Genomic DNA, 22,198 nt, shown 5'->3' with positions numbered 1-22,198 from the left:
ACCTCAGGGAACAAAGGGACAGCGTGCTTAGTATGGGGCAAAACTTTCCCTACAAATAAACCACCTGGAAGCTAGCAGGAAAGGGGGAGCTACTGCAGACATGTATTCGTGCCGGCCAGCAAGGCGGGAGGAGGCCGGGATCGTTGTGAGGGGCGGCCTCGGGAGCGAACGGCGGCCGCCTGTCCCCACGTCACCCCGCGGCCCCCCCCCACCCGCACGCGCCCGCCGCACGTGAGCGCCGCCGCCCCGCGCGGCGCGGAAAGTGTGTCACTGGGTGAGGGGGGCGGGCGGGGCGGGGCCGGGGCGGGGCCTGCCGGGGGCGGGGCGGGGCGGGCCCGGCGGTGCCGCACTGTGCGCGGCCGCCGCTCGCTTTTGTTGTAAAGGGGAGGGCGCCGCGCGGGCACGGGCGGCCGCGGCTCTGACAGGCGCGGAGCCGCAGCCGGCAGCGGGAGCGTATGTAACGCGGCCGAGGGGCACGCGCGGAGCAGCAGCGGCCGAGCGCTGCGTGGCGCTGCGTTGCGTTGCGGCGGAGCGCCGCCATGGAAGTCAGCGCGGGTAAGCGGGGCGCCGCGGGCCGGCGGAGGGGTGGGGGGCACGGCGGCTGCGGGCGCGGCGGCTCCGGGCGCGGCCCCGACCCCGGCCCAGCGGACGGGCGCACGGCCGCGCGCCGCCTCACATGGCCCCGCCGGCCGGGCCATGTGCGCGCTGTGTTTACGTTCCGCGCGGCGTGCGCGCCCATTGGCCGTGCGAGGCGGTGACGCGCGCATTGCATAATAGCGGCGGGCGGCGGCGCGGGGCGGCGGGCGGCGCGGACACGTGAGGCGGGCGGGAGGGAGGCGGGCCGCCGTTTGGGTGACCTACATTCGGGGCGGCGGCGGCAGGGGGACGCGTGGGGGCACGTGGGGCTGCGGCGCCCCCGGCCCCGCCCCGCTCCGCTCCGGGGTGAGGAAGGGAGCGCGGCCCGGGGGGGAGGTCGCACGCGCGCGGCCGTGTGCGCCCCTCACGTGGCCCGGCCCGGTGCCGCCGCGCGGGGGGCGTTGTGTAACGGCGCGCGGCCGTGCCCGGCTCCGGCGGGGCCGCGTCCGGACGGACAGCGCGGGCACAGCGCTTCGTAGCGGGCGGTGAGGATGAGCAGCGGCGGGCACGGCTGTCCGAGGCTGCCCGGGCTGAGCCCCCGCGGTGCGTGGGCCGAGTGCCCTTTGGTAGGGAAAGTGAATGCTAGGGGGGAGCAGGGCGCTAAGGCAGGCGTCGGAATGCGCTTCCATGGGATCCCAGGGTTGTGTAACAGCAGCGTTGGGCTGTGGGAGGGAGGCTGGCGGGTGAGGCAGTGCTCCGACCCCCCCGTGCTACCTCTGTCACCTGGTCAGGGGCTCCACTGCCACAGACGGCTCTTTCCTTCAAAGAAAGTCAGTGCATGGCCGTTGTGACAGTTGTTGTGACACTCCTCGCTCCACTGTGATGAGTTTTCCCTGCGGAGATGCCTAGGGCAATGCTTGCTCTAGAATGGAATTGTTTGAGTTGGAATGGACCTTTAAAAGTCATCAACTCCCTTGCAATGTGCAGGGGCATCTGCAGCTAGATAGGTTGCTTAGAGTGTGGTCCAGTCTGACCTTGCTGGCTGTCGTATGTTCAAACAATTGCATGGCTTTTGCTCCTGAACTTCTGTATGTGAAATATCAAATGCTTTTGTATTGGCTTTTGGAATAGTGAGTCTTAAAGACAAACTCAGGTGAAGCGAAAACAATTTCTTAACAAGCAAGGAAAAGAAGCAGAACCGCTTCTGTGTCTGCCTGAGGACAAAAAGCTGTTTCATCCTCAAGTGTCAGTCTGCGAGCAGTCTCTGTCCTCCTGGGCCCTGCACAGGGCAAGCAACTGGGTTCTTTGCTGCTAGAGGTGCTGCAAGAGCTTGCAATAGGACGCATGACATTAAATAGGCTAACCAGGCTGCAGTGCTGTTTCTTTCCTTTGCCTGCTTCTTCCCTTCTGCATCACGAGCACCTCCCAGCCCTTCCTTTCTGTGCCTCCAGCTTGCAGCCTGCGTGCTCTGCCCTATTTCTGTCCCTAACCTAGCCTGTTTGCTTTCTGATCCGCAGCGCTGTAAGATCATGCCTTTTCCCCAGCCTCCACGTGTACTCCAGACAAGGTCTGCTCATAGGGCACCCGGGGAACCCCCCTCCCTGGGCTGTGTGCCCTGTCCCCGTGGCCTGTCCTGCCCACATGTGGCTTGCTGCTCCGCCCGTCGCTTTATCTAATCTCAAACCGAGGGTGGCTGCTGCAGCAGGGAGGCGGATGGGTCAGATCTGGAGGTCAGTCGCTGCACACGGATGGGGAGGAAGGAGCACGAGGGAGAGCTGGAAAGGAGTGCGTCCAGGAACACGTGACAGCCAGGTCTGGCGGTGCTGGGTCATGGCGTGGCTCACATGGCCGTGGTGCATGTCTGCTTGTTATGTCACTACATGCCGCCTTTTTTCTTGCCTTAGGGGGTGTGATAGCTTACATCAGCTCTTCGAGCTCAGCATCTAGCCCAGCCTCATGTCACAGCGAGAGCTCAGACAGCGGTTTCCAGTCGTCCTCTTCGCCTGTGCCATCTTCTCCAAACAGCTCCTCCTCGGAAAGCGGCTGCAATGGTCGGAGCAGCGAGGGCTCCGATGGGGCACCAAAGAATGACCGGCTAGAGGAGGCTGTTAAACCAAGCCAGTCGGGTGTTGCTGGCTTGACAAAAGGCCATAATGGAGTCACAAGTACGTCTGGTGCCTGTTTGTGAAACTGCTGGTTTCCCCCTTTACATCCCTACTGTGTGGAGCTATACATTCTATGCGTTACAAGCAGGTCCTCTCTGTGGCTTCCTCTGACAGCATGTAGCAAAGCCTTGTGATTTTTTTTTTGTTTAATTTTTGTTACATGTGTGGTAGGGTGCTACCATATGGACGCGAGTAGATGAGGGGGTCTCCTTGCTGCTAGAACAAACAGCCCATAAATACAGTCCTGCTCTGTTGCAGATTTTGACCAATGAGAATTGATCTTAATAAAAATGTGATGAAGTAATCTTGTGTAATCTCAAAGTATTTTGAATAATGAAATGATAGTCATGATTGGAGTTTGCCTGAAGGACTACTTATGGAGCTGTCCTGCGAATCTGGCTTCCTTCTTTTATTTTTTTTTTTTAGTTTTTATACTCCTACCTTTGCCCACTGACCTCCCATCTCCCTAAATTTCTTTGAGGAACTAAATGAATGAATTATCAGTATTTCATCATAAGCTCAAACTAAAGAATAGCCTTGCAAAATATGTGTAGCAGTCTAGCTACCACTATTTGCTTCATACTTTCTCTGTTGGTCAGAGAAGACCACAACAAGGAAATATATTTGAATAGTTTTGGAAGGACAGGACTCGTTAAATACTGGGATGACTTTACCCACAAACGCTTAGCTGGAGATCAGAGTAGACTTTTGAAAGCTGGATTCTTAAATGGGCTTAAATTGTTTTATCTTTTTAAATTGCTAGGAAACTATAATTAGTGTGTTATAGTTCTACCTTTAAAAATGTCTTTTTTTTCCTTTCTTCTCAGTGTTGCTACACTAAGTAACACTAAGTAAGAACCCTTACTTGCTCTTAAATGTAGTGGCAACTAAGTTGTTGGTGGCAGCAGGGGTTCCTGAAGATGAAACCTGCTGTAGACCATAGTTGTTTAGGTAGGTAACGTGTTTAGCTCAATTTTGGTTATATAAAACATGGAGCATTTATGGTTTTGTTCTTTTTCAAAACGTTACAAAAATTCACTTCACAAGAGAAACACAGATGTCAAAGGAACTTGCTTTTCTAATAGAACATGGTTCTGCTGGAGTAATTCCAGCTGTGTCTGTTACTCGGTGTTAAGGTAACTTTGTGATTACTGAAGTCATTGGTAAAATTCCCATTTGCTTTGCCAGAATCAGTTAGGCCGTTGCTAAAGATTTGTAAAGAATATTTATCGATAAACTGAATTAAAACAGGGCAGAAACTTGGAAAGCCAACCCATAAATATGTTTACAGAGCTCAGAAGGTATTTTCAAACTGAAGAGCGTGAGAGAAGATGTCTGCTCTCAGTTGAGGAAACTGCAGCCATTATATGTGCTTCCTTGTCCTGATGGAAAGACAGATTGAGCCAAGGCTTCTGTGGCCTACTTACCTAAATGATCCTTTTAAAATGCTAAGTGTAAGCAGACTCTTTTTCTACAAATGAGTACAGTGCTACAGTGATTCAAAGTCCAGTGAATACATGCTTTCTCCCTGTTCTGTTGAGTGCTTCATGGTTGTTTGCTTTTTTTTTTCCCCACCTCCCTTCCTGTACACTGCTACCTTCTGAACTTCCAAGGCTTTTATACATTCTTACTTTCTGTTGGTACTTTTTTTTTGTATGTTCAACTGACCTGACATATTTTGCTGTTGGTATGGGTTTTAAAAAGCTGGAGGTGTGTTCCTGCAGTTATCACTGACTTTGTGTCCTTGAATTTTCTGCTCTGATTCTAGAATTCAATGGAATGGTCCTTCTTTGCAAGGTGTGTGGAGATGTTGCTTCAGGATTTCATTATGGTGTTCATGCCTGCGAGGGCTGCAAGGTGAGGTTTATTTCTTCTCATCTTCCTCCTGGTGAAATGCCCTCCAGGGCATTTCTTCATGGTTCTTTCCTCCAGGAAAAAGCAATGATAATGCTGAAAATAATTAAATATTGCCATGCTTCTCTGTTAAACTTAAATCTGAGGAGTTTCAGGCACTGGATGTGTTGTAGGAGAAGGTGAGCCTCAGAGCAATTCACAGCATTTCACAAGCTCTCCAGTACTTTCTGTTCTCACCCTCTATCCAGTCTTGCCTGACCTGGAGTACATGGCAAAGAACAAGAACTGGAGACAGGTGGTAAGGACCGTGTCATGCAACACGTGACTATTAACTGCATTAGGAGATAGTGGGTATGTGAGTTGTAACCTGGGATGATGTGGAACAGGGCTTTGGAAAGGCAGTTATTTTTACCATGGGAGTAAAAAACAAAACTAGATGCTTGTATGCTTGTGCATCAACGGAGGCATGTTTTTTGATACTGTAGCACTGCAGATTGTATGTTCCATGATGAATTTTATCAGTTTTTGGGTAGAAGCTGTGGAAGAATTGCCTTTGAAAGTTGTATGCTGCAGTAACATAGTCTCCATAGTCTGGAAACAGACCTGAAGTAAAAAAGACTCATTTTTGGCTTTCACCTCTGCATTTGATGTCACGGGAATTTGAGGGCATATCTCCTAACTACAGTGATGGAAAGTAAAGTATTTAGCTTATAGATACTGGCTATGCAGGAAGCAACTTAGCATCTCCTATAGTTAGAAATCATAACTAGTTTACTTTATATGCAGATCACACGCTGAAGGGAAGTAAGTCATTAGGAATAGCAAGATTTTTTTATTTCAAATTTACTTAAGGCTGTTGGCCTGAAGCAGCTGATGAGGTGAGGTGAAGTTCTTTGTGCTTACAGAGGTGTGTATCTTGGCAGGAGGTTTTGACATGCTCTGTAATAAAAATGGGGGGGGGGTTGTTGCTATTTTACAGGGTTTTTTCAGAAGAAGCATTCAGCAAAACATCCAGTACAAGAAGTGCTTGAAGAATAACAACTGCTCTATAATGAGAATGAATAGAAACAGATGCCAGCAGTGTCGTTTCAAAAAATGTCTGTCTGTTGGAATGTCAAGAGATGGTATGTTCCTGAACTGTGCAGCAATCCTCTGCGCGTGAATATGCTGCCCACCACAGAGCTCATTGCTGAGAGTCTTAATGACAGAAATGCAGCTGATCATACTATCAGAGACAGACTCCCTGTCCAAGGGCGCTTAGATCAGCTTGCCACCTTGCCCTGTAAGTGTCCTGACCTGGTAATGTAATACAGGCCAAAGAACTGTCCTCCCTTCCCTGGGGATTGATGGAACAAGGTGCGCTGCAGTGGTCTGTTAGGGATGCAGATATAACAGGAGTCTTGAGCTTGTTTTACTGAGGTAATGTTTTGATCTGTTTCTTTCCTGAATCCTGGCAAGGTTCTTTGTTGGTGTTATTTTTTCAACAGGGAATTCTGCCTGGGCAGGACTTTTTTTTTTTATTTTTAACTAAATGGAACAGCTTTTTAGTATGAGTTGTATCAGACCTGTTGGAGTTCAGATAGTTGGGGTAGCCTTTGAGTAACCACTATGGAGCTGAAGGAGTTAGTTTTGGGTGCACAGATCAAGCATATATGTATGTTATTCTTTTTATTTTTCTTGGGGTGGGGAGGAAGGGATAATGCTGAGCTGAGTGTCTGGTCACCTTGCTGACTATCTACTCCTCCTGACCTATTTTTTGCTAAGTGTAGTTTGTCAGTCTGCTACAACTTACTGCTATAAAACAGAGCTCTTCCTTCTGTGTCACTTTTTGGTTTACTCTGGATTTTTATTTCACAAGAACTAGGAATCTTGGACTGTTAATAATTCAGTGGGTGGAGTGTTTAAAACTTATTTAAAATAATTGTTCTGAGTTCTTGTCATGCATAGGAGTTATTTTGTCCCCTAGGCGCCTGTTTGTGCACAAGGTTGCACCTGCTTTAATGAAAGGGGTTTAGTTACGTTAACGATGGGCTACTCCATGAACATAATTGCATCATCAGAACTTATTACAAGCCCTTGTAAGGCTGTGGTTGGGTAGGAAGCTAAAGGCAGTTGTAGATTCCCCAAGTCAGGGTCAGATGTGCTGCAGCCACAATGATGCCCATCCCCTTACCAGCAGAAAATGTCCTTGTCAAGGCCAAGTTATCACAAAAGTTTGTCAAGGTAAGCTTAATTCAGCATTGCTTCTCTTTGTTTTTTTGAGTTGTAAGGAGTTGTCTTGTAGGACCTATATTTAAATACCATATGAACTGTGTGTAAATTGAGCTGACTGTCAGCACACAAAATTGTACTAGCTTAATCAATCCCATCTTAAAGCTTGCCATTTAATTAACTAACACAACTGTGTATGTAGTCCTTTGCTTTGTAGCAAAAGGGGAAGAGGCTTGACAGACTGTGCTTTGTAACTGCCTTCTCTTTGAATGTAAAGAGCAGCATATATCTCATGCTTATCCTATGCCCAGGAAACTGTTTGACTTCAGTGGTAATACTCCTACTATAGTATTAGTGAGATCAGTAGAAGCTCTTAAAGCCAGGTTACTGGTTGGCACGTGTATTTTGTGTATGTGCGCGCTTTGTTTTTCATTTTGGTTTGATGACTGTGCCTGTCCTAACACTTTCAGGACTGGCTAACTTTTTGTTTCTCCTCCTTCGTAGCTGTTCGATTTGGCCGCATTCCTAAACGTGAAAAACAGAGGATGCTGATTGAAATGCAGAGTGCCATGAAGACCATGATGAACAGTCAGTTCAGCAGTCACTTACCCAATGAAGCATTAGCTGAACATCAAGATCAAGCACCTCAAGAAGACCTTTCCTCTAAACCCAAACAAGAGCGGGAAACCCTCAAAAGCCCTTCTCCTCCTCCTGGCTCTGACATGGCTAAGGAGGAGGTGATTGGTATGGTCACTAGGGCCCACAAAGATACTTTCATGTACAACCAAGAACACTCTCAAAACCCAGCAGAGATGATGCAGTCCCAGAGTGGGGAGAGGATGTCAAAGAACACTGAACAATATATGTTGAGCAGCGAGCACTGTGTTAGTGGGCTCGGTGGCCCTCAGTACCCTGACAGTGAGCAGCACCTGGGAGGACAGTACAAAGGGAGAAGCACAATGCATTATCCAAGTGGGCATGCCATATGTTTCACAAATGGCCACTGCATGAACTTCACCAACGGTTACACTCAGCGACTGTGTGATAGAATCCCAGAAGATGTCTTTTCTCCCAACAGAAACACCAGTTACTCTTGCAGCACGGGAGGAAGAATGCATCTGGTATACTGGCATCATAGTTCATTTGGTGAAGGGCTTAGTGATAGGATTTTGTTGTGGTTTTTTTTCTTAAACCCGGAGTACTAATACTTTGGAATAGATTGAGCTGTACCCTCTTAGTCAGAGAAGCTGCACACAGTTAATTGGCATAACTGCTGGAACTTCATGTAGTGGTACAAGTTTAAGAGCACAACCAGGGATGAGGGAGAGTAATGGCTCCAGTTGTGTGTAGGATTTGAAGATGTACAAGTGATGGAGTTTCTCAGCTCAGTTTCTGGCCAGCAGAAACTAGACTAATATCCAAGAGTACTGGTTGAAGATCAAGTTTTTTTCCTGACTGCCTTGATTTTGGAAATGAAAGTGGTTGTTATGAGCTTGTAAGTTTGCTTCTTCCGTGAAACCTTTTGAAGACTTCATCTTAGAATAATCTATGCAGTCAGATATGCTGTATTTTCTGTAAAGATATTAAAAACATATTTCTGAAGTGAAGCATCAGGGCTAGGGCTTCAAGTTAGACAAGCTGCGCATCTTGCTATTGTGACCTAAAATATCTCTTCTTGAGTAGGCTGTATGTTATTTATTATGGGAATGGGCTTATTCAATTACATGCCACGTGACGTAGAGGTGCAGTGAGCATCCATAGGTTAAGCATCCTCCTCCTTTAGCACATCTTCAAATCTGAACAGAGGCAGAAGGAAGGTACAGTGCTAAGCCACTTAAGAGAAGTTCAGGATCTTCACAGTGCTTGCACAAGCAAGGCTCTGAATACACTTCTGGGTATCTTAGAATGGTTTGCCGGACCATTTTCTAACTTAGTTCTTAACAAAAATCATTCTTATTTTCTTGGATTTTTCCTATTTCCTTAACAAAGGTCCCTCCCCTTTACATTGCACCTGCTGTTTCTCTGCCTTTCAGGCATCTGATTCTTTAAGTCTTTAAAGTAGGTTGTCCTCTTTATCGTTAGAACTGCCTGGGATGAGGGAATCCTTGTGCTCATCCTGCATTACTAGTGAGAAGTGCAAACCTTCGGCCTTTCTGAAGCGGTTGAGCTCCAAGTCTTTTTCTTCCTTCTGGTTTTTAAAGATTGTTCACAGGTGCTTGCAGGGCTCTGAAAAACATCCAAGTTATGGAGGTTGTTTGTTTTCAGGCAGGATTTCAGTGTTTCTCTGACATCTGCATATGTGGACCATGCCATCTCTATCAGGCTCTGACCTCTAATTGCAGACTCTGAGTGCTGCACCTCAGCAAATAGTAATTCCTAGCCTTTCTTCCTTGCAGGGAAAGTATTTGGAGTCATTACGATGGCATTCTTGGCGCTCCTGAGAAGCAGAGGTTAAACCTGTCAGCGTGGGCAGGCAGGGAGTGGCTGTGCCTGCAGAGACTCAACCAGTCAGTTTGACCTGTGTATAGCAGCTGCAGGGAGGTTTAACACAGCCTGCAATGAGGAAACAAAACCAAGTCAAACAGAGAACTGCACGCTCCCACTGCATCCCTGACATTAACGAGAGTTTTGCCAGATAATTCAATGAGAGCAGGATCTGTCCAAAATGAGTCAGTAGCTGCAAGGGAATGTAATTAGACTCTGAAACAGTACAGAGAACACGTTCAGGGGTATGGTGTCTTTTGTTTTGATTTTATGGTGTCTTTTGTCTTGAACAGAAAGCTCTGCTCGTAGTTGTTATTGAAAAAGTTTCTTCCAGAAGAGCTAGTGACTGCATAAAACGTCCTCCATGGGAATGACTCTTGGGTAGACCTTTCTTTAGAGAACTTAGATATAATACGTGGGAGGAAGAAGAATCAGCTTCTCTTCAGGACCATGTGCATGAGGGTTAGGGTGAACAAATACAGTGTTTAAAAAAATAAACAAAAAACGACGCTTTTTTTTAATTATTATAATCTGCAGTGGGGTGCTGAAACAGAGATTCCTAATGTTTTGAGAGCACTACGTTTGTGACAATAACTGCATGAGGTTCAGCAGAGGTTAGGGTCAGCCTTGCTTCTGACTGTGTGTCTAGATCTTTTGTCAAAAGCGTTTCCAAGTGAAAAACAGTTTGTTTTGATTCAGAGTGATTTTCAGTTTATGAAAAAGGTCTTCTTCCAGCCCAGAGGTGATAGTTGGATTTGGGGGTTTGTCCTCAGAAATGCAACATTCTGAATTGCAAGTTGAACAAAAAAATCTGCAGTTCTCTTGATTGCCTTTTGGGGAGAGTGAAAGGTGGGACCTTTACTCATGTGTAATGCCCAGTTAGGAACTGGTACTTGATGGAATGAAGTACAGAAATACCTATCTTCATCTTGCTTTTCCATCTCTGCTATCAAATACATCCACCACACTGCTGGGTATGTTCTCATAGTGGATCTTAGGATGTCAGAACCAAAGAATTGCTGGGCAGACTCATGATGCCCTGCAAGCAGTAAAACTCTGAGGCATTACTATTTCATTGTTTTATCTTTGCTTTGATGATGTGATGTGAGGTTACATATACCATTTATTATGCTTTTGAAGAATATTTAAAGGAATTCTTGTCCTCAGTGATGGGCAAAGTGAGGGTTAAAAGCTTTAAACTTCACTGCAAAATAAAGTGAAGTGTTGATCTCATTAGATGTATTTGGGCTTTCCTATGGAAAGTTGATATACGTTTACTTAAAAGAGCATTTTGTCATCTTGTGATTGAGCAAAACTGGAATACAAGTTCCTTGGTCTTTCTTCAGTGGTACCAGTAAAAGCAAACACACGGAGGTAGGAAGGTTGTTCTGGTAATGAAGGTGTAAGCCTGTGACTCAGGAAACCACAGCTCAGTTCCTTGGTCTGGTGTTGACATCTTGGTCACCTTGACTGAATCACTTGAAGTGCCTGCAAAACAAGAAAGGTCTATGAGAATGAATGTGGTATGACTGTGAGATTACAGGCCATTTTTGAAATCATGATGAATTGCAAGATTATAGTGATAATACAAGAAAGAGAAATCCAAGTGTCAGCTGTGAGTGAGATCAGGAAGAATGGCACAACTTCGATTCCCTCAAGTCTTTCACTATAAACTATGTTTAGAAGCACTGCTAAGGGCTTTCAAAGTTTGTGTCTTTCAGGGGGGTTGGATGGTTGTGGGTTTTTTATTTTTGTTTTTTTAAAGAAGAGGGGAAAACTAGTTGCTTAGGGGGTTGACTGAAGAATGCTATTGTGTTTTTTATCTCTGTGAATCATTGCAAAGCTTTCTTGAAGAATAAATCTGCTTCTTTCAACACTTTTTCAGTACTTAGAATGATATCTTTATGAGTTGTTGTCTCTGTATGTTTTTTTAAACGTTAGGTCTGCCCAATGAGTAAGACTCCCCATGTGGACCCAAACAAGTCCGGCCATGAAGTCTGGGAAGAGTTTTCCCTGAGCTTTACTCCTGCAGTGAAAGAAGTGGTGGAATTTGCCAAGCGCATCCCAGGGTTCCGAGATCTCTCTCAACATGACCAGGTTAATCTTCTGAAGGCTGGGACCTTTGAGGTGAGACCACTGTATTGCAGGCTTGCCAAGCTGTCAGTTTAACATCCTTAAGAAAAAAATCAATAGAATTGTGTTGTATCAGGTAACTTTTTTTTTTAAATGGATACCGACTCTGAGTTTTCCTTAAGCTGATGGTGTCCAGTGCTGTCCAGTCAGATAATGGTGAGCTGTCCTTGTTCCAGCTAGCTCAAAAGTACTTAGTCCTTCTATCATTCCTACTTCCCTGAGCATTAATAAATGGTTAATGAGGAGCTTCTTTGTTTTGTGTAGCAGCAGTTGCTTTGATATCTACCTTTGCTTAGCCTGGAGAGAAGCAGACCATCTGGAAGGGTGGATAGTTTAGAAAGCCATCTATTGACTTAATTCTGCAGAGGAATATTTTCATCAGTCTGCATGTCCTTCATTCTTCCACTGTGTTCCATGCCAATGCCAGCACATCCATCGTGATCACAGGTCTTTGGCAACTGGGAATTGCTGAAGCTTCCAGCATTCTCCAAGACACTAACACTGACAACTAACTGTAGCTGATAACTGCTGCAGTTCTGTAATGCCATATACCAGCTGCAGCCTAACTTGCTGTAGACTTCAATCCTACCAGGTCCTCATGCTTAATTTCACCCACTTGCAGTCATTACATATATGTGAATTAGTGGTAAACTGAAAATGATGCCAGAGGGCTTGGTGCTCTTTTATAATTAGTGAGCTTCATGAAGGGAACTATTACTTAGGGTTCTAGTTGCTGTTCCAAGCTACTGTCTGTTTGACAAAGTTCACATTTTATAAGTGCATCAATGTTAAATTTAATCACAGAGGGTCTGAAGAGATAAGTCCCAAGTATTTGATGTTAGTGTGCTTTTCTGAATGAGTCAGGTTTGGTGACGCTTTGGAGAGGCATTTCTCTTATAATGGGTTGGGTCTCTTACACAGCCTAGTTCTAAAATGGATGATAGCTTGGTTGGAGGGTAAAAGATACACTGGAAAACTTGGTGCCTGAAATGTGTCATTTCTCTGTTTATTCCATTTAGCTGTAATGTATTTTTTTTCTTGTTGTACTCATTCTTCACTTTTTAATATTAATCTAAAAGTTTTCTGTAGCTAGGAGCAGTACTTTTACTACATCAGCCTCAGCTGTGCTGTTAACATGAGACAAAAATGTTGATTTCCTTCCTCTGCAAAGTGGGATACTGTCCAGTGCCTTCAGAGGAGGGTGGAAAATCAGGCTTGAACTGTTCATATAACTTAAAGCCAAACTCGAATGTTTTGCAAGTAAAATGTTTTGTCTTGGCACTTACTCATCTTGGGCTCTTCTAAACCTTTATTCACATGCCTTTTTGCCAGTTTCAAGCACTGCTGTAAAAAGGTTTTAATATCCAGGGGAATTAATTCACTCATAAGAAACATCAATAATTATTTCTGTTAGTGAACTGGTACCTGGAGTTAAAAAGCCTATGTGGCATTTTAGCAAGAGAGAAAAAAAGAAAACATTGCAGAGCAGTGAAAAAGAACAGCAGGGTTAATGAAACCATTTCAGTAGAGGCAAAAGCATCTTCAAAGCCTGCTGTCTACGTGGTCATTTCTGTCTTCTGGGTAACTAAACTAGGATACCTTTGTATCTGCATGCTAATAGAAAATCCTGAGTAAAACTACTGCCACCAAGCCTGTTTTGGCTTCCTCAAGCACTCGTGTGTGGCTGTCTTGGCACTGTGCTTAACAGCAGCTCGTGTTCGAGGACCGCTTCATCATTTGAAGATGAGGAGGTGCATGGAAACAATGTGGGTGCAGAAGCAATGTAGCTATGTGTATTCATACACATGTAACTAAAAGTCTGCCTTAGAACTGGGAGTGCTCTGGAGTTTAGTCTATTGTAGGGGCATTTGCCTGGCTTTGTGTGGGAGCTCTGGAGAGTAGCAGTGAGCCTAAAGTGAGGACCTCAGCTGAGCTTGGTCTGGGGCTCCCCTGCCCCACACGTAATTAACGCTAGAGCTAATGAGCCCCTCGGATCCACTGGGCAAGTAGTTCAGTTGAGCTACAGACTCACTAACTTGGCAATTTGGCTGCAGGTGGTAGGGAAGCGAGCAAGCATGGAGTTTTTATGTGCTTATATTGCCACAGTTAGGTGATAGGATTGATCAGGTATGTCCTCAGCATTTATGACTTGGAGTCTGGCTTGAGATGGAAGAATTAATGATGTTCTGTACCATAGTCTAAACTGTTCTTCCTTGAGTTAGAATTGCGACATCGAAATTTCTTTGTGAGGGCTTTGCCCTATTATAAATCAACACAGCTTTATGGGCTTCAGTTTTGAAGAATAGCATTAATACCAGTTCCTCATTATTTGAAGTTAGTGATTCATGTTTCTAAAGCCCAGTTCTTCAAGAGAAATAGCATTTTGAACTGGGAAGTTGAATATACATGGGTTCCTGCTAATGCATGGGTTCAGCTTTGTCTGTCTGCACTTCCAGTCTCCTTTTGTTGTATTTTGAGGACTTCTATAGAGCCTAGGCTTCTGCTCCCTGTAGTAAATGCCATCAAAAGACATACAGCTTAGGTGACTAAGGTGAATAATATATAGTGCTCATGTGTCCATCAAGATTCCTGCATGTGGTTTGGCTGTTTATATTTAGCAGCAGGTTACGTAACATGCATGAATGATGTGTGAATTCTCAAACTTTTTTTTTCTGAACCCTCCTGTTTTTTTTAAGCCTGTCAAAGGCACTAGTCTTTGCTGAAAACCCAGTTCTTCTCATTTGTAGTAAACATCGTTTAAATTAATGCAGTTATAGTGTAAATGAGAAAAGGTGACATGCCAAGAGGGTACAGCAAATCTGAAGTTTCAGCCAGTGTGAGTTGGTTCACTCTCACTAAATAAGAAGGTGTTTGTGTGCAACTTAAGCCTTGAAAATGTAAATGAGGTTGTTGAACATGAGCAAATGAAACTCTACAAGCCATTCCACAGGGAAACATTTCACAATACGGCTGAGAAACCACAAGAGAAATTTCAGCCTAGAGGGGTAAGTTCAGCATATGTCAACTGCTCCAGCCCAGGTGCTTTTACCAAAGGAGTATTTCAAGCTGCAGCTACAGACCAGGTGCTGTCTCAAGCCCTGCTTTCTTAGCCTTTTTTTAAGGCTGTACATGCAGCTCCTTTCTACCAGAGCTCATTAACATTCCTGTGGAAACAGTGATGCAGCATGGTACTTTCCTAAAGAATGCCTACTGGGCCAGATCACCAGGTGGTGTAAATCTGCATTGTTTCAGTGGAGTTGCTCCAGTTTACACCAAGCAAGAATCTGGTTCAGTACCTTTACTTTGCTGCTCATAAGTGTGGCCAAGAAAACAGTTTTTCTAATGCTGTGTATGCCTTTGGCTGTTCATCTGCTTAAGCAAGTTGTCCTAGTGGCATATTTATGAATGGCATTGTCTTTGTGGCTGAAGCTGTCTGTTGCTTAAGTTTTAATTTCCCTCCCTTTCATGTTCTATAGCTCCTTCCCAGTCTCTGCTCCCTAATTATTATTTTTTGCTTGTTTCTCTAATACAGAGCTTGCACTGTTATCTGCAGCTTGATAGCTTGCTGGGAGTTTCTATACGGAATGCTTGTACAGCTGTTGATAAGAGTGAGAATTTAAATTAAGTTAAATTGCTTATTTTTATTTTTTTCTTCTTTCTCTAGAAATCCGCTTATATTTCTCTGCTTTTTGTTTTTTCTTCCACCAGGTTTTAATGGTACGGTTTGCATCTCTGTTTGATGCAAGGGAGCGTACTGTCACCTTCCTCAGTGGAAAGAAGTACAGTGTGGATGACTTGCATTCAATGGGAGCTGGTGATCTACTCAATTCCATGTTTGAGTTTAGCGAGAAACTAAATGCCCTGCAACTTAGTGATGAGGAGATGAGTTTATTTACAGCGGTTGTCCTGGTATCTGCTGGTAAGGAGAGAAAATTAATGTACATCTTTGCTCAGTTTTGAATACAATTCTCTACTAAAAGATTTCTGGTGTATCTGTAAATGGCATATCTTATTATTTCATGTGTAAGTCCAGTCTAGTAGGTTTTACACTACTAGACTAGCAGCCTGTAATTTGTTTTTCTGTGCATCTGTTACATGTAATACTGTCTCTGGGAAAAATGTGGCCAGAGGCACTTTTCTGCTTCTTTCTGTAGAATTTACATTTCCTAGCTGCCCAATGACTGTTCAGAAGCTATTTGTCTGACTCGTCTAAGTTTCACAGGACACCATCAATGAAATTAGCTCTGACTTGGACAGCCTAAGTCTTGGGATAAAGCAGTATTTTTACTTCCAACTATGGTCACTGAAGTCTACTGGCCTATCTTCCTTAAGTCTAAATCCAAGAGTTTGATCTCTGCCTATGTCAGCATAAAGCCCTATTAATGTGCATCGTGACTTCTTAGAGCTAAAGGTCTGCCAATCCACTAACATCTCCACCAGCCTCATGTCTTCTTTCAGTCCCTGGATAGACAGAACACCCTGGTCCAGATTCAAAGGAGGATTAAGCACCTACTTCTGCAGCATTATCTAAAGCCTCACATTAGGCACATTAGCTCTACATATGATGCCTGGAATACAAGATGCCAGAATCTGTCTGAGGAGCTCTCTAGAGGTAGCTAGCAGGAATGCTGGCAGTGTCCATTTCTTACACAAAAAAAAGCCATTGTCTGGGACATTTTCACCTCCTGAGCAAGTGGTTTTTGACAGGAGTGCTTTAGGCCTGTGTCTGTTATTAGGGAGGGACATTACAGGCTCAGATGTGGTGCATAGGCACATGAAATCTCTGTAAACAGGGTGGGACAGTTCAGTCTAGTAGTGTTGTACAGGGCCTAACTGAAATTTAATAGCAAAGGATGGAATGCTGCTGTGGCCTCTTTTAGTTTGTACACAGTGGTAACGAGCAGTGGGTGGTAGGGAATCTGCTAGATTCAAAGCCAGAAGGAAGGGCAGTGTGAGGAAGTGTGGCACTGTAGTCTGTTAGTAAAAATGTTCTGGTAGCAGAGAGAAATTGGGATTTCAGTTGCTTTTCCACACTCTGCTTTCATTTTTTTTAATCTTTCCAAAAATAAATTGACAAGAACCAAAGATAGGCTTCAAAACAAGGAGTGAGAACCAGGCCTCCTCCCTCCTTGTGCAATGTCATAACTAGGCCACAGCTGTTCTTCCTGTTGTTCAGTTGCAGGGCTCTAGAATATCACAAGCTCTGGACTGTCTCTTTTGAATATGATTGGCTCTGGCTGCTCTGTTAGACTCTGTGCTGAAAACACACTTCTCTGCCTTTTTCCAGCTGTTTAAATCCTACTTCATGCTCTTGCTGCCTTCCAGTGGAGCTCAGCTTCGGGACAGTACCTAGCTGGAACAGTTCTAGGCAGGTACAACACACAGTGTTGTACATAAAGATGAAGCATTTGGGTTCCTCATAGCTGCTGGAGATTTTTCAGGCTCAGGCTTTGGACATTTGTGCTACCTATCTCAGCTTCCTTTGGAGCTGATCTGGAGTCTGCTCAGCATCTCTCTGGACTTCTTCAATAATATTTACGGAGGTTTTTATGAAGTACAGTTTTAGTGGTCTTTAATATTTGGGCCCAGACCTGGCGTGTTTCAGGCTCAGTGGTAACCTTGACTGTCATTGCCTCTTCAGAACACGGAAGGAATACAACGATTTTTCTGACATCACACTTGTAGCTTGCAATAGAACCAAAATGTTTGTCCAAGTCATGATTTACAGCAAGTGAGCAAGCTTCATAGTTGAGCAGGTGCCTGAGAAGTGCCCCCGACTGAGCTCATAGAAAATGACCTTGTGGTATTTCTGGGGAAGGGGTTTGCCAGCAGTAGAAGGGGCTGAAAGATGGTGGGCAGCTGCTGATTAAGAATACTTAAAAACAGATCCTCTGCATCTCATCCTTCAAGCAGAAGCATGGAGTCCTTTGCCATAACATGGAGAAGGAGCTCAGTTAAAGGAGGAAAAAGATGAAGCGTGGCGTTAGAGAGGATAACATGGAAATGCAAGCAAAAATGAAAAGAGCCATAGCTGGAAGAAGAACTAAAAGTAGAAGAGTGAGGCTATTGAGATTTCTTCATCAAAGAATGAAAATTACCCTCCTGTTCATCTTCTTTGTAGTAGTCAAGGTGCACATCAGCTCCAGAAGCAGACAGGAGTGTATGACTGCTGCTTAAGTGATTCAGTCTAAAACACCTTTCTGCATGACTTAAAGTATCTTTGAAAAAGACTTAAAGTTGCTTAACTTTTGCTTATAAAAGTATCCGTGGGGGAAAAAAAAAAAAAAAAGAGGTACTCATAAGCCTATTAACAGTGCTGCCAGGGAGAATGCTTGTCAGAAGTATCTCTGCATGGTGCTGGATGAATACTTTGCCTCTGGCTTCAGTTAGCTGCAGTTGTTGAAGGTGGAAGGGAAATAGTATGGTGGATCATTGGCACTGAAGAAAGAGGAAGCAAAGCTGAAAGAATGTGGTTTGTGTGCATCTAGTGACCAGATAATCTCTCAACTGAGGGTGATGAAAAGGGAATACACACCCTCTATTATTCTCTTATTTGGATTGTACTGAGGAAAAATCTAGCTGACCACAACCAGAAGTAGACTGAAGAGGGAGAAGAAAGATGAGTTAATTGAGCAGAGGGGACATCACTGAGTGAACAGAGGCATCCAGGAGAGGCTGGACTGCCTCTTCCTCCCTGCTGAGGTGAGGAAGCTGTCACTGCACAGAGTTCTTGAGAAAAGTCACCTGATGATCTCATTCAGATATAATCCCTGCTCTGAAGTTTTGCAGAGGTGGGAGAGTGGAGTAGTTTTCTTAACAAATGTAGAGAGGCTTCTTTTTGCTCGGTGTTCTCATGCATTCTCTTGAAAGAAGAAAAGCCATCAAACCTAATGGCCAATTCTTTTGGAAGAGTGGAACGGATGTTTATAATCGTGTTTTCATATTAATCAGGGTTCAGAATTCTTAGAGCAAAAGGTTCCGGAGCAGTCTTTCTGTGGGGGAGGGGAAAAGAGAAAAGTTAACTGCTTTAAAATGGCTCCTTAAGTGGGTTATATAATACTTCTTCCATAACATTAGGGAACAGCACTGAATAGTCAAGGAGGACTTTGTAGACTCTCTTCACCTGAGAATTCTGATCAGATTGACACTGACAGCATAAGGACAACTCTGTACAGTCTGACTCGGTGCTACTCCAGAGAACTGTTGTAATACTGCATCCCAGTTCTGTGTCCCAGTGTTTAACTGCATGTATGCATCAAAGCACATTCCTGGTCATGTCTATCACTTGTGTATGTGTGTGAACTGCTAAATTTACGTGGAGTTTAAGAACAGCTACTGTGTATGATTAGTAGGTGAGGTAATTAGCTTAAAATTTATCATTTGTAGCTACTGCATAGACTCCAGCTAAGGAAAGCAAGCATATACTTAAATATTGCTTTCTTGGAAGAGGTGCTTTAGGTGCCAGGTGAGTGCAGTATGTAATAATTCAGTACTTTTCTTGATGTTGAAGTTCCTTCTTTTTAGTTGGAAATTTTGGGGTGCGTTATGTTTCATTGTACGTGCTTGTGGAATGCTGTCAGAAATGGTGCTCAGTCACGTTAAGGCCTATACATTTCTTTGCCCCTTGGAGTCCCATTGTGCAAAATCAAGTGTGACTTGTCCTGAGTGGGATTTCCATATCCAAACACAAATCTGAAGTTTAGAGTTTTGTGTCCAACCTTGAGAAGCACTTGAAATGTCTACTTCCAAGTGCCCGTGTCCCTTCTTTGTGCTGGAAGTTGTGATTCAGCAAAAATGTTTGAGTATGTGCTTCAGTGCGTCCTTCTCTGGAAACATGGGTAAGTGAACAGAAAAGGTGACTGAATACTGCCAGGTCAGCGTGAGCTCAGTACTTTGCAAAGCTGATACTAAATAATGTTTAAAAGGACTTCTGGTATGTGAGTTGGAAACTTCTGGCATAAATAGGTAATGTTTCTGTTCCTAATGGGTTAATTCTTACAGTGGCTTTATATTGCAAACTACATCTGTTGAGTATTTTTGTCTCTTCTTTCCTCTTCTTTCTCTCCTATCTACCCTCTCTTCTTTAGATCGCTCTGGAATAGAAAATGTCAATTCTGTGGAGGCACTTCAGGAGACGCTAATCCGTGCATTAAGGACCTTAATCATGAAAAATCACCCAAACGAAGCCTCTATTTTCACAAAACTGCTTTTGAAGCTACCTGACTTGCGTTCCTTAAACAACATGCACTCTGAAGAACTCTTGGCCTTCAAAGTTCACCCATAGGCCTTTAGATTTCATTTGTACCTGGACTTGCCTCGTGTTAAACTGTTTTGTGCTAAAATACGTATTTATACAGTTGTACCACTTGCTGGAGGGAGAGTTCACAGACTGTGAGCAATTGATAGCTGTTCCATAACCATGCAATAATGCTTCAGCAGGTGCTTTCAGCTAACATCATCAGTGCAGCTTTCAGAGTCCTCCAAGACATCCAGGCCCAGCTGTGCTGCAACTTTTGTAGAAGAGGTTGCAATGAGCCTGAGTAAATACAGACTGTTCTTTCACTCAGAAAACAAACCACCACTGCCCTCTCATGTAAACTGAATGCAGAATAGCTACGTGTGTACATACGGAATGTGGAACGGGGGGAACAATCCTGTGTTAATAGGAAAATCAAAGAGCTGATTTAATTGGTCTTTCCCTTATCTAATATATGTATGTCTGTGTCTCTTGGTAACTCACTCATGGTTTCACTGTCGTTATTCCATTAAACCTGATGGAATGATTTCAGCCCGCACCAACTCTTCACTGAGCGTGTTCATGCCATGTGTACATAATATAAATAGCTAAGTAATGAGTGTTTATGACTTTAAAGTACAGAGTTGTGTGTATATATGTGTATGTATATAAATAGTTCTATACATAAAGTATACATATAATTTCTTCACAATATTTTAACCTGTGAAGGAATTTAAACTTACAAGAGAAGGTGATCTACGGAAAGAACCAAATAGATGCACTTTGCATTTTGCTGAACTAATAATCTGAGCATTTCTAATTTTTAGAAGAACATCAAATTTGCATTAATAAGCTGTGTTTGTTAATTTGAAAAAAAATAAATTATAGAGTGGCACCGAAAGGGCGGAGTCTGGAATGGCTTCTAGAGAATCTTCCATGCAGATGGCTGTTCATGGCACTCCTGAGGTTGGTTGTCCATGGCCACTGAGGTTCGTACACTCTGTTAATGTTTAAAGAAGCACCAGATGCTCTTCAAAAATTTCAGCACAGCCAGAAGGAAACTATCAGATGAATAACAGCAGATGAGGAAAAAAAAAGACGTTCTAATGCTTACCCATAGTTGCATTTGGGTGTGTGTGTGTGTTCTGTGACCATTTATTTCTTACCATGTGTCATTTTGCTGCTTCACTGCTAAATGAGAATTTAATATAGGAATGGGAGCTTCCCCGTGTCTCTTCACAACCTGGGCTTCGTGGTTCCCATGTCTGTACTTCTGGAGCTCTCCACTGCTGTGTGTGCGTATGTGCAGAGAAGGTGCACTGGATGGTCTGGATATTTTTCTTAAAAAAATCAAAAACAAAACAAAAAAAAATGCAAACAAATGAGACTTTGTGTTCATGCCAGTAGCAAATTGCAAAGCAGATCTGTGAGATTCTGCTGGGTTTTTTTGGTGTTTTTTTTTTTTTTCCATCTAGAAAAGCAGTTGTCCATGGGTTTTTGCCATTTGTAGCAGGACCTGATGCCAGAAAGAGATTAAACAAAGTCAAAGCAGTAGTGTTTGTTTTGCTAATGTGGGAAGAAGGTGCTCTGTTACCCTTGTGTTTAGTTGGCTTACCTGAGAGGGAAACCCTCTTGGGGCTAAACTAAGCTGTACTAAATGTCTGGTGATGTTTAGATGTGTGCAGTAGCTCAGGCCATAAGCCAGGAAGCCCTCTGACTGCAGGAGTCCTGCCGGCCATGCAGGAGCAGCTCTGGAGCAGCAGTGACAGGAACACTTGCTCCTGCAGGAGGGCCAGTGCAGCTGCAGACCTCCCGTGAGTATTTCAGTACCCTGCTGTCAGCTGGTCATTCTCAAGACTGGGATTTCTGCTCACAGGTCGGTAAGCGTTGTTCCCAGAGGGTGGGGAGTGGGAGGGAGCTGAGGACAGCCAGCTTCAGCCTTGGCTAAATCAAAGGAGCACCTCACAGCTGCTGCAGGGAGCGTTGCCCTGCTTCAGGCTGCCTGAACCACTGGATAATAGCCTAACACCTGTTGATCACTATCTCAATATGCTATCAGGGCATATTGTCCTAATTCCTGTTAATGCTCTGCATCCTACCCGTATTATTTGTATCAGAGCTTCACCGAGATACGCATCAAATCATTCAGACTTTAGAAAGGACACAGTCACATGTCTTGTATCATCTAGAAGCTGCAATGACTTTGTAGACCCATTTCAAATGCAAAAAGCAAAGTTAACCTTTGGTTGTTTGGGGAGGGAAGAAGACTTCTCACAGAGGTTGCCACCCTACAACTGTGTTCTGTTTAGTTTTGTTTTCTTTTCTTAAAACTGTATTATTAAGCCTTTAGGAATGTATAACCAGGACTAATTACTGCTTATTAAATTTTTAGTTAGATTGACCATGTATGCCTATAGGTAGATAATCGAACTTGTACAACTTCATTTGAAATAAATCTTCCTGTACATAACGGAGAAACTCGTATAACAGAAAGAAGCCCCAAACAGATTGACTGAATGCAAAAGCTGATCCAAGTACT

The 22,198-nt window shown here is 44.1% G+C and overlaps 1 protein-coding gene across 1 annotated transcript; it reads left to right on the top strand.

Annotated features, from left to right (window-relative positions):
- The first annotated feature begins 366 nt into the window (after nt 1–366).
- NR1D2 (nuclear receptor subfamily 1 group D member 2) lies at nt 367–20,211 on the top strand. The gene is made up of 8 exons (XM_065753228.1): nt 367–555; nt 2,481–2,741; nt 4,510–4,598; nt 5,575–5,719; nt 7,311–7,927; nt 11,232–11,417; nt 15,132–15,342; nt 19,511–20,211. Exons 1-8 carry the CDS (start codon nt 540–542, stop codon nt 19,705–19,707), a joined length of 1,722 nt encoding a protein of 573 aa, XP_065609300.1. The 5' UTR covers nt 367–539; the 3' UTR covers nt 19,708–20,211.
- The last annotated feature ends 1,987 nt before the right edge of the window (nt 20,212–22,198 follow it).

This window comes from Cyrtonyx montezumae, unplaced genomic scaffold (genome assembly GCF_038088225.1).
Source record: "Cyrtonyx montezumae isolate F1298 unplaced genomic scaffold, pur_monq_1.0 scaffold_8, whole genome shotgun sequence".
Classification (NCBI taxonomy): domain Eukaryota; kingdom Metazoa; phylum Chordata; class Aves; order Galliformes; family Odontophoridae; genus Cyrtonyx; species Cyrtonyx montezumae.
The sequence above is the reverse complement of the archived record's forward strand: the minus strand, read 5'-3'. Positions and strand labels throughout refer to the sequence as shown.

Excerpts from the sequence above, each read along its gene's own strand:
- NR1D2 (XM_065753228.1), top strand. Across the intron at positions 11,418-15,131 it reads TGAAGGCTGGGACCTTTGAG|GTTTTAATGGTACGGTTTGC; the intron begins GTGAGACCACTG and ends TTCTTCCACCAG. Across the intron at positions 15,343-19,510 it reads GGTTGTCCTGGTATCTGCTG|ATCGCTCTGGAATAGAAAAT; the intron begins GTAAGGAGAGAA and ends TCTCTTCTTTAG.